General features: G+C 41.8%; 1 protein-coding gene and 2 long non-coding RNA genes across 19 annotated transcripts in view; 2 read left to right on the forward strand and 1 right to left on the reverse strand.

Moving 5' to 3' along the window:
• Positions 1 to 690: 690 nt before the first annotated feature.
• LOC119227368 (uncharacterized) lies at positions 691 to 3,442 on the forward strand. Its single transcript, XR_009941567.1, has 5 exons — positions 691 to 1,101; positions 1,437 to 1,575; positions 1,695 to 1,763; positions 2,125 to 2,188; positions 3,296 to 3,442. It is a non-coding gene; the product is annotated as an uncharacterized LOC119227368 (long non-coding RNA).
• A 3,190-nt stretch (positions 3,443 to 6,632) lies between these two features.
• On the reverse strand, positions 6,633 to 9,111 carry LOC119227674 (uncharacterized). Its single transcript, XR_009941618.1, has 5 exons — positions 8,974 to 9,111; positions 8,500 to 8,638; positions 8,312 to 8,380; positions 7,887 to 7,950; positions 6,633 to 6,779 (listed from the first exon to the last, which is right to left on the reverse strand). It is a non-coding gene; the product is annotated as an uncharacterized LOC119227674 (long non-coding RNA).
• A 1,098-nt stretch (positions 9,112 to 10,209) lies between these two features.
• Positions 10,210 to 14,000, forward strand: part of tnika (TRAF2 and NCK interacting kinase a) — a 50,401-nt gene continuing 46,610 nt past the window's right edge. For 12 of the 17 annotated variants that reach the window (XM_062557489.1, XM_037485826.2, XM_037485821.2 and 9 more), the window contains exon 1: positions 11,275 to 11,720. In XM_062557489.1, the coding sequence (XP_062413473.1) occupies positions 11,664 to 11,720 (57 nt within the window). In that variant the 5' untranslated portion in view covers positions 11,275 to 11,663. Of the gene's footprint in view, positions 10,305 to 11,273; positions 11,721 to 14,000 lie in introns of those variants that run through there. The other 5 variants (XM_062557487.1, XM_037485816.2, XM_037485817.2 and 2 more) reach the window with 2 other exon arrangements.

The raw sequence follows: 14,000 nt of genomic DNA on the forward strand, positions 1-14,000 counted from the left end.
GCAATGATCATGATTGGTTCAATATTCCCATGAAATACTACCTGTAAATCAAAGAAGATAAACAGCTTTATTTATGAGAAATCCTCTGTTCTAAGAGCAACACAGCATGTTCTTACATTTAGATTCCTTTACATCACACACCCAACATGAAAATAACTGGCATTTATTTGACATAAGCAGACGATAACTGCATGGGAGCCAATGATGAAGGTGTTGGTATTGTTTTATTAATGGGACCAGAAAATGTAAGAACTGGAAACATTACAGCCTTTTACAGACAAAGCACAGTTGTTGGCTTCCTGGTTTTTGTCACTGGATAATCTATGGAATATGAGCAATTTAATATTCTTTAAACATGTTTTATAGATATATATCCAAATCCACAACCACCCAAACATGTATGTATATATATGGTTGTGGATTTGTAACAAAACCTAAATGTTTCTTTACCATAATTCGGGCCTTAATTCAGTGGATTTTGCTTTCACTATTCATGTACAATACCTATTTTTGCAGTATGTAATTTTATGTATGTTCATTTAACATATTGTACCTCAGAATTTAAATGTCTAACAAAATATGTGTCTTTGAATTGCGTTGCTTCTTTTTCTTCCCAAAACCCAGTCAATCAAAAAACATTTTTCTTTATTGAATATGTTCATTCTAATTTAATCATTAGAAACGTTAAGTGTTGCAGATGTTTTATTTTTATTTCAGCACTGAAGCATTTAAGTATCTCAATTACAAAAGCTATGATGGTGTAAGTGATGGTGTAGCTCTGTAACACCATAGAGAGGCGATAGGCCTACCAATACAATCCTATCACGTGACATGTATAATGGTTGCTGTTTAGTAATGTGATGTGGGATACAATACATCTTCCATCAATCAAATGACCAGATGGAAGCGATATCGTTACATTATACATAAAGGTATTTCCCCGATAGGACCCCTGGTGCTGTAATGACGTCACTATTTAGCTCAGGTCGACGAGCGGCCCTGATGACGCGTCCAAGATGGCCGACAGGCCCCTGAGCTGTAACTTCCGCTGCCCGACTGTTCGTGACGATGGAGACCCGATGGAAGAAAGGAGACTGACTGGTGAGTTATGGTGTGGACTGAGGGCTGAAGGGCGAAAATACGACAAAACCACCTCAAACCAACACATAGAAACACTTGTCGCGGCGTCCATTGCTAAGTGGGCTAACATTAGCTCACAGCTAACTAGTGCTAACGTCTGTGCGCGCGGTTCTTTCGCTGATTTCTAGTGGTCAAATTAACCTGATTTATAGCGTTCTGTTTGGCTTTGGTTATAGTTGATCAATGGATTTGCCGATTGTTGTGTTTTACAAGAACAACATTTAATGTTTCCCTCGTTTAAAGTTGGCGTTTCTATCCGTCCTTAAATAGCTGCACTTCCTTGTGTTGACCACTAGGGGGCGCCCTCCATCCATCACATGGGATCATGCTGCTGTGCGGGGATGACGTGTTTATGTGCTTAAAAGATCTAAACTGAATCATGCAACACATGAACAGTGAACTCTAGTCTGCACCTGAAGAAAGGCTCTTTACTTGGTAACAGTATCGCTCATTTAAATCATTCCTTTTTCTTCTTTATTGGGTCTCAGGCAGTGTTTTTGTATTTGAATGATTGTGTGACTTCAAAGTGTTTGTTTTTCTTTCTGAATTCTCAGAAAATGTTGGAAGAGCAGCTGGAGAACAACAAGGTTCAAGACAAGCGGACGGAGGACGAAATGAACAAAGTAAGGAAACCTAAGTGATTGATAAACATTGATGATGATGATTGTTTCTGGTTTTTATTTACAGTAGATCAGGGTCAGAGTTACATCATCCATATAATTACAGTATGAATCGGGGCCTTGTGAAAATGTGACGTAAAGGGCCTAAATGTAGTTGAACGTGGTCACTTACCTCCATCATGTGTGTCACCAGACACATGGTAATAATATGATGAGATTGTTGGTGTAAGATCTGATATCCCTCCCTGTGCTTTGGGTACAAGGTTTTGATCGGTGTTGCACTAAAGTTGATGTAAAATGTCTCTTTTGTAATAGGACGGAGCCTCTTGAAGCTTGTGTCTAAATGTCTGTGTTCTTTGTGCAGGCTGCTGAATGAGCAGAGACACTTGAAGGTCCTGGAGGAGACGAGGAGGATGGAGGAACATTTGGTAAGTGTCAACTCAATTATTACTAGTAGCTGTTAAAGTGGCAGCAGGAACGTTTTAGTTATTGTGATAGTATTTGATTACAAATTGAAATAGAAACAGTAATTTATATCATATTGCTACAATGATAGTATTAATAAGAACTTTAAATTAAAATGTTTAATAAAACTCTTCAGTCATAGAATAGTATTTAATATTAAAACATGAAAATGTAGTTCAAAACAATACTTAAATTATAGCATGCAACAAGGAAATAAAAAATATAGTGTTATACAAAAATCATGGTCTGGTTTGCCGTTAAAAGTAATGAAAATCATATATTATGACGTAAAGTGAAAAGATTACTCAGTATAGTATGCTGGGAAACAAAATGATTGTCACAAAAATATAAGTCATAGCATCAAAATCATAACAAACATCATAAAAGACAGTATAGTATGTTGTAAAAAGGTTATAGTAAAAAATATCAAAGTCCAGATATAGTATTATTATGTCATAATATCGTATAATATGTCATGAAAATGCTTTTAAAAATGTGATATTATTATGTGATGAAAGTCAGGAATATTTTAGTATGTTATGTTGGAAAAAAGTAGGAAATGATTATACTATAGCTTAATAAATTCATAAAAAGTATCGTCCAATATTTCATAAAGTCTTTAAAAATATTATAGTATTTCGCAAGTAATTATAGTTAGTTATTTTAATAAGTCTGTAAAAAAGTCATTTTAAAGTATGTCCTTAATAAGTATAAAAATATATGTTATTACTCTTAAGCCATGAACAATTTTAGAAACGTCACAATATGGTATTTCATTACAAAAAAATATATAATTGTAAAAGTAATCAGAAATAATAAAGCATGTCATAAAAAGTTATAAAAATGTACAAATAGGTTTTTGAATACATCGTGGAAAAATAAATTGCATTGTGTGCTAATTAAATTAATAGCATGTCTAAAGTAAAAACCAACAAGTGTTTGAATTTGATGTATTTGTTGTAGTATTCATTCCAGTGTGTGAATTTGATGTATTTGTTGTAGTATTCATTCAAGTGTGTGAATTTGATGCATTTTCTAATGTTGTGCTTCTCTTCTTTTCTCCACATGAGGGCGCAGTTTCCAGACCTGAGGACGGCAGGTTTCTTCTTCTGCTCTGCGGTTACTCTGAGAAGTAACTTTGACAGTTTGGGGGTGGTTCAACTTTTGTAAAATGTTTGCTGTGCAGCTGAATTTTAATAAAGAATAATTTGGTATAACCCCCTGCGTGCGTCTCATTGAAAGCCCGGGAGGAGACGGACGTCTCTACTCTACCGGGGCGATGCACACTGATGATCCCACAGCGGTGGGAATCGAACCCGGGTCTGACGCCACCCAAACCGGGGACAGCGCAACCACGCCACCATGTCATTCACCCTTAATCATGTTTGTTTGTTTGTTGCCTTTGACTTCTTCATGTGACCGAACAACCTCAAAAATATCCCACCTGCAAAAGGATTGAACCCACGACCTCATGCTCACGGGGCAGTCGTCTTCACCTGGAGCTATTTGCTCAGACACATTTGTCTGCTTCATTAAATACTGGTCTTCTTCACTTTGGGTGTTGAATCTTAAAACAAACTGCAGCACACAGGAACCGAACCCACAACCTTCTGCTTATAAAGTGTTCTCTCATCCCAGTGAGCTAACTGATCTGATGTAACCACTGGCTTCATTGTACATTTGTCTCCTTTGTTTGGGCTCTTGGCTCTAAAACCTCTCCATAAGGGATCTCAACCCAAAACCTCTGGACTCCTTACTAGTCATTTGACACTCCACCTGCTTGTGCTTTACAAGATCCACTCAAATGGCTCAATTATTGAGAACGTTTCAAGATGTCACATTGGGAGATAGACCTTAACGGTCACCATGCCCCGGGATCGAACCCATGACCTCCAGCCTCTGGATGAGTCCTCTACCACGCTGAGCTATCACATCTGAGCCGCTGGCTTGTTGCAATGTCACAAATAGTTCTGCAAACACAAAATCAAACGGTTCATATTACGAATCATTAAGAGTTCTGGTGGAGTTGTAGCAGACCTTCCTGAGCCACATTTGGGAATCGATCCTTTCTCCTCAGGGTGCCGTGTGTCAGTTCTTGTCAGCTCCTCATCTGGGTGAGCTAATCCCTGAGGGGGAAACTCGCCCATTTCTTCTGATATTTGTTCTCCACTCTGCTGAGGAGGAACCTCAGAGGATCCTCAGGATGGATCCTCTCACTTCTCTCAGGCATCAGCGCACAGACTGCGTTGAGATCATGTGCATGTGTGGGTTCTTTCCACACACTATGACTATTTTTTTAATCAAGTTTTAATTTTTAATTAAGACATTTGAGACAATTATTATCCCCGCCCTGCTAAATTCTGATTTTGTTAGATTTTTTTGTTAAAACACTAATATTAGAGAACATCACCTTCTAAAAGAACTGATAAACAAAAACACTACGAGTATATTTATCATTTAGCTGACGCTTTTATCAAAGCAACAAGTGCTTTCAATAACGAGGGTACAGAACCAGAACAAAAAGCCAAACTACACCAGTGCTTTGTAAGGAAGTGCTAACAAAGTGCTGATTCGTCCTGGTGTGGTCGGTGCAGGTGTGTTTTCAGTTTCACAGCCTGAGACACGCGTTCCTGAGAGGTGGATATAAGGATCTGGTGGTTCACTGTGTCAGATCCTGCAGAGATATGTAGAAGGACAAAGACAAGGACGAGGACAGAGGACAGAGAGGCTACTTTGTCGTTGTGGAGTTGCCTAGCGACAGCAGTCTGTTTTTTTATGCCGTTCCATATGTTAGCAGAATTTTCCTCGACACTGAAGTGAAATCATTGAACAGAGCATTTTTTAAATGCTTGCAAGCATGTAGCAGAGTTAACACAAGTGATGCATCAAGTCTCCTGAAAGGAGTCCTCCTTTGGCTTTGGATGATTTATTTTTAGGAGCCACCACTGCGCTCTTTCACATCCCAGAGAGACAGAGAGCATTGTTATCCATGATTGAAGGAGATGAAGAGAAACCCTTGTTGACTTGATCAGCTCTCCTAAATGTTGACTCATAAATACTCAAGATGAGTTCCTGGGACACTGTCCTCATCTTGAATTGATTGAGTTATCAAAACTGATCTGTTTAACACAGCAGACCGTGTCCCAGTTCTAGAGGTCAGAGACCTTCTCTTCACTCACTCTGAACCGTAGTTGAATTTTCCCACCACCATACTATTATTGTTTTGACTGGTTGACTACCAAACTATACGTTTTTCCAACAATCTATACTATGACAATGCTTCAATCATTTTAATTCATTATTTATTCATTCATTCATTATTTAATTGTATTCATAGTATAGTGCGTGAAAAACACCCACACATGCACATGATCTCAACGCAGTCTGTGCGCTGATGCCTGAGAGAAGTGAGAGGATCCATCCTGAGGATCCTCTGAGGTTCCTCCTCAGCAGAGTGGAGAACAAATATCAGAAGAAATGGGCGAGTTTCCCCCTCAGGGATTAGCTCACCCAGATGAGGAGCTGACAAGAACTGACACACGGCACCCTGAGGAGAAAGGATCGATTCCCAAATGTGGCTCAGGAAGGTCTGCTACAACTCCACCAGAACTCTTAATGATTCGTAATATGAACCGTTTGATTTTGTGTTTGCAGAACTATTTGTGACATTGCAACAAGCCAGCGGCTCAGATGTGATAGCTCAGCGTGGTAGAGGACTCATCCAGAGGCTGGAGGTCATGGGTTCGATCCCGGGGCATGGTGACCGTTAAGGTCTATCTCCCAATGTGACATCTTGAAACGTTCTCAATAATTGAGCCATTTGAGTGGATCTTGTAAAGCACAAGCAGGTGGAGTGTCAAATGACTAGTAAGGAGTCCAGAGGTTTTGGGTTGAGATCCCTTATGGAGAGGTTTTAGAGCCAAGAGCCCAAACAAAGGAGACAAATGTACAATGAAGCCAGTGGTTACATCAGATCAGTTAGCTCACTGGGATGAGAGAACACTTTATAAGCAGAAGGTTGTGGGTTCGGTTCCTGTGTGCTGCAGTTTGTTTTAAGATTCAACACCCAAAGTGAAGAAGACCAGTATTTAATGAAGCAGACAAATGTGTCTGAGCAAATAGCTCCAGGTGAAGACGACTGCCCCGTGAGCATGAGGTCGTGGGTTCAATCCTTTTGCAGGTGGGATATTTTTGAGGTTGTTCGGTCACATGAAGAAGTCAAAGGCAACAAACAAACAAACATGATTAAGGGTGAATGACATGGTGGCGTGGTTGCGCTGTCCCCGGTTTGGGTGGCGTCAGACCCGGGTTCGATTCCCACCGCTGTGGGATCATCAGTGTGCATCGCCCCGGTAGAGTAGAGACGTCCGTCTCCTCCCGGGCTTTCAATGAGACGCACGCAGGGGGTTATACCAAATTATTCTTTATTAAAATTCAGCTGCACAGCAAACATTTTACAAAAGTTGAACCACCCCCAAACTGTCAAAGTTACTTCTCAGAGTAACCGCAGAGCAGAAGAAGAAACCTGCCGTCCTCAGGTCTGGAAACTGCGCCCTCATGTGGAGAAAAGAAGAGAAGCACAACATTAGAAAATGCATCAAATTCACACACTTGAATGAATACTACAACAAATACATCAAATTCACACACTGGAATGAATACTACAACAAATACATCAAATTCAAACACTTGTTGGTTTTTACTTTAGACATGCTATTAATTTAATTAGCACACAATGCAATTTATTTTTCCACGATGTATTCAAAAACCTATTTGTACATTTTTATAACTTTTTATGACATGCTTTATTATTTCTGATTACTTTTACAATTATATATTTTTTTGTAATGAAATACCATATTGTGACGTTTCTAAAATTGTTCATGGCTTAAGAGTAATAACATATATTTTTATACTTATTAAGGACATACTTTAAAATGACTTTTTTACAGACTTATTAAAATAACTAACTATAATTACTTGCGAAATACTATAATATTTTTAAAGACTTTATGAAATATTGGACGATACTTTTTATGAATTTATTAAGCTATAGTATAATCATTTCCTACTTTTTTCCAACATAACATACTAAAATATTCCTGACTTTCATCACATAATAATATCACATTTTTAAAAGCATTTTCATGACATATTATACGATATTATGACATAATAATACTATATCTGGACTTTGATATTTTTTACTATAACCTTTTTACAACATACTATACTGTCTTTTATGATGTTTGTTATGATTTTGATGCTATGACTTATATTTTTGTGACAATCATTTTGTTTCCCAGCATACTATACTGAGTAATCTTTTCACTTTACGTCATAATATATGATTTTCATTACTTTTAACGGCAAACCAGACCATGATTTTTGTATAACACTATATTTTTTATTTCCTTGTTGCATGCTATAATTTAAGTATTGTTTTGAACTACATTTTCATGTTTTAATATTAAATACTATTCTATGACTGAAGAGTTTTATTAAACATTTTAATTTAAAGTTCTTATTAATACTATCATTGTAGCAATATGATATAAATTACTGTTTCTATTTCAATTTGTAATCAAATACTATCACAATAACTAAAACGTTCCTGCTGCCACTTTAACAGCTACTAGTAATAATTGAGTTGACACTTACCAAATGTTCCTCCATCCTCCTCGTCTCCTCCAGGACCTTCAAGTGTCTCTGCTCATTCAGCAGCCTGCACAAAGAACACAGACATTTAGACACAAGCTTCAAGAGGCTCCGTCCTATTACAAAAGAGACATTTTACATCAACTTTAGTGCAACACCGATCAAAACCTTGTACCCAAAGCACAGGGAGGGATATCAGATCTTACACCAACAATCTCATCATATTATTACCATGTGTCTGGTGACACACATGATGGAGGTAAGTGACCACGTTCAACTACATTTAGGCCCTTTACGTCACATTTTCACAAGGCCCCGATTCATACTGTAATTATATGGATGATGTAACTCTGACCCTGATCTACTGTAAATAAAAACCAGAAACAATCATCATCATCAATGTTTATCAATCACTTAGGTTTCCTTACTTTGTTCATTTCGTCCTCCGTCCGCTTGTCTTGAACCTTGTTGTTCTCCAGCTGCTCTTCCAACATTTTCTGAGAATTCAGAAAGAAAAACAAACACTTTGAAGTCACACAATCATTCAAATACAAAAACACTGCCTGAGACCCAATAAAGAAGAAAAAGGAATGATTTAAATGAGCGATACTGTTACCAAGTAAAGAGCCTTTCTTCAGGTGCAGACTAGAGTTCACTGTTCATGTGTTGCATGATTCAGTTTAGATCTTTTAAGCACATAAACACGTCATCCCCGCACAGCAGCATGATCCCATGTGATGGATGGAGGGCGCCCCCTAGTGGTCAACACAAGGAAGTGCAGCTATTTAAGGACGGATAGAAACGCCAACTTTAAACGAGGGAAACATTAAATGTTGTTCTTGTAAAACACAACAATCGGCAAATCCATTGATCAACTATAACCAAAGCCAAACAGAACGCTATAAATCAGGTTAATTTGACCACTAGAAATCAGCGAAAGAACCGCGCGCACAGACGTTAGCACTAGTTAGCTGTGAGCTAATGTTAGCCCACTTAGCAATGGACGCCGCGACAAGTGTTTCTATGTGTTGGTTTGAGGTGGTTTTGTCGTATTTTCGCCCTTCAGCCCTCAGTCCACACCATAACTCACCAGTCAGTCTCCTTTCTTCCATCGGGTCTCCATCGTCACGAACAGTCGGGCAGCGGAAGTTACAGCTCAGGGGCCTGTCGGCCATCTTGGACGCGTCATCAGGGCCGCTCGTCGACCTGAGCTAAATAGTGACGTCATTACAGCACCAGGGGTCCTATCGGGGAAATACCTTTATGTATAATGTAACGATATCGCTTCCATCTGGTCATTTGATTGATGGAAGATGTATTCCACAGAGGTGTGGACTCGAGTCATGTGACTTGGACTCGAGTCATGAATTTGATGACTTGAGACTCGACTCGACAAAACGTACAAAGACTTGCAACTCGACTTGGACACCGATGACTCGTGACTTGACTTGGACTCGAGCCTTTTGACTCGAGAAGACTTGCTACTTCCCATGAAAACTGGGGGAAAACATTTTCACACCACCGCGCCGCTCTGTTTATCTGCATCTGTCAGTAAAAGTGCGCCACCTGTATGCAGAGAGCGCGCGCTGCCTGCACGACATCCAATCACTGCAGTCCATTTGACCGTATCAACGAGACAGCTCGTTCATGGTTACAAAAATCGGGATTTTTGAACCCGGATTCAGACTACGATGGAAATCCTCGCCAACATTATGTCAACGTCCGTTTTAAAGTAGTGTAATGAGCTGAGTTAAAGTTATTAGTTAATCAGTTATGCAGATGTTGCATGTGTTCACGTTTTGCTCTGTTACCAGCTGTAGTTACGCGAGACAACCCGAGTTTTGGGGGGCCGTGTATGCGGAAGTGTTCGTTCGGCGTGGTGACGGCCAACAGTGACCGAAGTTGAGTTGTTTTATATAAATAAATGCAGCGGAGTTGCAAGCCAGTCATCGCCTCCTTATTTACGCTGCAGCATTGGGGTGAGCGTTACAGTACTATAACACAGTCACAGTCGATCCACCATTACCCTTCCCTTCGTAGTCTAGGTCTGTGAGGCAGCGCACCATCACCCAGGGTTCCCCGTCCCCACTATAATAAGATGACTTGAATTGACTCGAAGATAAAATGGTACGACTTGTGACTCAACTTGAGACTTGTTGGCTTTGACTTGTGACTCGACTTGGGACTTGCTTCGTCTTTGACTCGACTTGACTCGGGACTCGAGGCCAATGACTTGAGACTTGCTTGTGACTTGCCTAACAGTGACTTGTTCCCACCTCTGCCATGAACTCTATGGAACTCCATGAAAAGTGCCCCGAGGGCCTGCAGATGTTGAATCAGTAGGTTTCAGGGTACCCAGGAGATCAGGGTGAACGGGACCTTGTCTGAATCCTTGTCCATCAACACCGGCGCTCCCCAAGGGTGCGTTAGTTCACCACTCATGTTTACCCTGCACACTAATGAATGTACATGCAGTACTGCTAACAATTATTTACATATTTTGCAGGTATAGTGACATTTATGAGTTCAAATTCGATGCGTGTGCGTGACTAGAGCGGCACATTCCAAAACCTGGCAAAGGCGCCAAATGTCAAACCGTCACTTCCAAGGAAGGTGTTCAGCTCGTGAAAGAATGCAGCTCTTTCCAAAACCTGTCAGAGACAAGCCACAAGATGAACCGCCACTTACAAGGAAGGGATGGATAAAAGGGGATGGATACAAGATTTATTGTTTGCCTTCCTTGGAACTGACGGTTGACATGTATTCATTCGCAACAGGTAATTCTCGCTAAGTTAATAAATATAGTTTCTCATTGTGCTTTTTGTCAAAAAGGCCCTTAAGTGCAATGGGGGTCCCTCAAATGTAATATTAATATTTAGAATGATTGTTTCCACTCATGAAGAATACTATAAAGTCAGGAAAAACAGTTGTTCGATGACTTGTTGCTGTGATTAGAGCGTGGATTTGAAGTATTAAATGATAATGCTCCTGAAATGACTACTTAAGTCAATTATTTTAGTAAAATGTAATGGCAGGTTATCCTGTCCCCACCAACTACAGGAAAGTGCAACACTCAATTGCTCATATTACATAAGAAAAATAGAGATTATTTATTATTACTTTTTTGAAAAAATGTATGAAATAAGTATAATAACAATAGGGCTTTCGGCCGACTTTCAGTCGGCTCAGGCCCTAATAAATACAGCTCCTTCTAAACAACGTCAATCGTAATCGTACACAAATGTAATTCAATAATAAAACGCGCCCGTGTGTTACGTCACGAGGTCCTTTGGAAGGAGTGCGGGAGTCCTGCCTCACGAAGCCCCGCCCCTTTACTGGGCGTGGTTTGGCGCGGCGAGGAGGCGGTGCGCTGCCCCCCTGCTCCCCTCTCCATTCACTGGCTGTCACACCGCGGCGGCTCCAGGACGAGCGAGCAACGGCAGTAATCCCGCACACTGCTCCGTCTACACCCCCGCAGACATGGCTCTGGATGTGTCGACGCGCGCCGCGCTCCTGCCCCCCTCCCTCAGCGCCTTTGCGCTCTAGCTGTGCGCACCACCCACCCCCCCCCCTCCACTCGGCCCGTGGCCCGTCCCGCTACCGACCTGAAAGCTGTTGTTATTGTTGTTATTTTTTTATTTTTTGAAGACCACGCCGTGTAGCAGAGAGGGGGACAGAAGAGACCGAGCGGCGGAGAGAGGGACCACCCGGTCGCGACAGAAGAAAGGGCCGTTTTTAGGATACCGGGCAACTGGAGCGGCTTTTTGTGCGCGCTCCATCATGGCCAGCGACTCTCCGGCTCGGAGTTTGGACGAAATCGACCTGTCCGCTCTGAGGGTAAGACTGTGTGACATTTTACATCTTACAAATACAGCTTCACGTGATCACAGACTGGTTTGCGCGCAGGCGTGCGTGTGTCTGGCCGCGTGCGCGCCTGCCTTTCTCCTTCTCCTGCACCTGACAGCCATCCCTGAAGAGCCGGGAGGCTGCAAGAGGCGGATGTGTGAGACACAATGTGTCCAATTATAGAGGAAATTATAGATGGAAGGACACGTGTGTATATGTATATATGTGTGTATATGTATATATGTGTATATATGTATATATGTATATATATATATATATATATATATATATATATATATATATATATATATATATATATATATATATATATATATATATATATATACATATATACATATATATACATATATACTGTATATGTATAGACGTTAACTAACCTGACAGCTGTCTCGCGCATCTAAAGCCTTCTCTCTCCATTCAACTCGGTAACCGGTGTGTGTGTGTGTGTGTGTGTGTGCGCGTGCGTGCGTGCGTGCGTGTGTGTGTGATGCTGAGTTGAGGCTGCAGCTGGGTTTGTGTCAGGCTATTATTGGCCCATCAGCCTCGATTCAAACAGCAGTGGAACTTATTTCTCCCGCACACTGCTGATTCTCTTGTTGGTGTTGTTTTCATTCCATAGTTCTTATCTACTTGATCCCCCCCCCTCTCCCCCCTCTCCCCTCCCTTCTCTACTGCATGGTATCCTGGGTTCTTTTTGTAGCCACGTCCTCTGGCTGAGTGTTACATGGTGCCAACCTACCTGTGGTCAGTGCAGCCTGCCCTCCTTCACAGCTGAAGCAGTTCTTTTGTTCCCCCCGGTGTGTTTGCTGCACACGCCAACACACACTCCCCACAGCACACACTCGCAGACAGGCACGCCAGCTAACATGCCCATGTTGTTCGCTCCCCTGGGCGTGTGCGTGTGCTCTTCTGAGTGTGTTTAAAAAAAAAAAAAAAAGAGAAATCTCCGTGTCTGCCGGGCTGCGAACATCATGCAAGTGATGCTGCACATGAGAAAGAGGGGGGGCTCCAGCTGTGAAACAAGACACACGATGTAGTAGTTGTTGTTGTCTGCCTGCTTGCGATCCGCTGTGTCTATCATGTCTGCTTTATGGTGCACCCTTCGTTCTGTCCTTGTCTCCCCCGTTTGCGCCTGCATGTCTGTGTCAAAGTCACAACTGCTCCACGTACCCGCGTGCTCCTTTTTCTTTCAATTTCATCACGTGTTTTTCAAGCCTCCGGCTTTTGACCGACTGGATGCACCTTCCCCTTCTATCTGCCACGGAAGGTTTAGCAAACCGAGTGCACCTGCAGCATCCGCATGTTTTTACCAGTGTGCAGAGAGCAGGATTTGAGGGTAGAACGGAGAGAGAGAGAGAATATGAAAGAAGAAGAGGATGAGGGGGGAGGTTGAGACAGATGAATGAGGAAGAGGATGGGGATGAGCCCAGGCATGTCCAGCGCATGTCTCCACCTTCGCCTCAGACGGAAATGCTTATATTTGGTTTTGCATAAATTGTCCATGTACATTTCCGTGACACTCGAGTCAATAGGAATCATTTGACACTTATTTTACTTTATAGGTTTTCTCAAACTGGAGGGGAAAAGATTGTGAGAGTCAAACGGAACATCTCCATGAAACGGATGATTTATTTAAAAGACGGCACACTTTCTTTATCTGCTCGTCCCCCGTTTCACAAGACAGCCGATCTTAGTTTTTATCCAAGAATCATTTCATCTTAGTGGTTATCCAAAGAATATTCACATTTGATGAACTCCATAGCGTCATTCAAGAGGTGGAAAAAACCAGCACGTCCCTCAAAATGTCTGGACAGGGTTTATTTACAGCACACTCTCCTCGTCTCCTTCATCTCTCTCTGACTCCTCATCTGTATCCTTCCACCCTTGTTCCGATCCTTCCCATTTTTCTGTCTTTCCATCACATATCTGTATTTGGACTTGGCGTGAAGCACCCCTCCCCTCCCCCCACCAACCTGCCCCCCCAACACACACACCCCGTCTCAGATGAGTGTACAGTCTACCGCTGGACTGACTAGACAGGAAGTAGGTCAGCTGGCTCTGACGAGGGGTGGGGGGGGGGGGGTTATAATACCGGCATTGGTGGCAGTGATCGGGGGGGGGGGGGGGGTGTTTTAGTGTGTATAGATGGGATGGGTCATTGGGGGTAGGGGGTTCATGGGGCAGAGCGTGCTCTTGCAATCAGCTGCTCATGGGCACACTGACCATTACACGCACACACACACGCACACA

Source organism: Pungitius pungitius, chromosome 14 (genome assembly GCF_949316345.1).
Source record: "Pungitius pungitius chromosome 14, fPunPun2.1, whole genome shotgun sequence".
Lineage (NCBI taxonomy): Eukaryota > Metazoa > Chordata > Actinopteri > Perciformes > Gasterosteidae > Pungitius > Pungitius pungitius.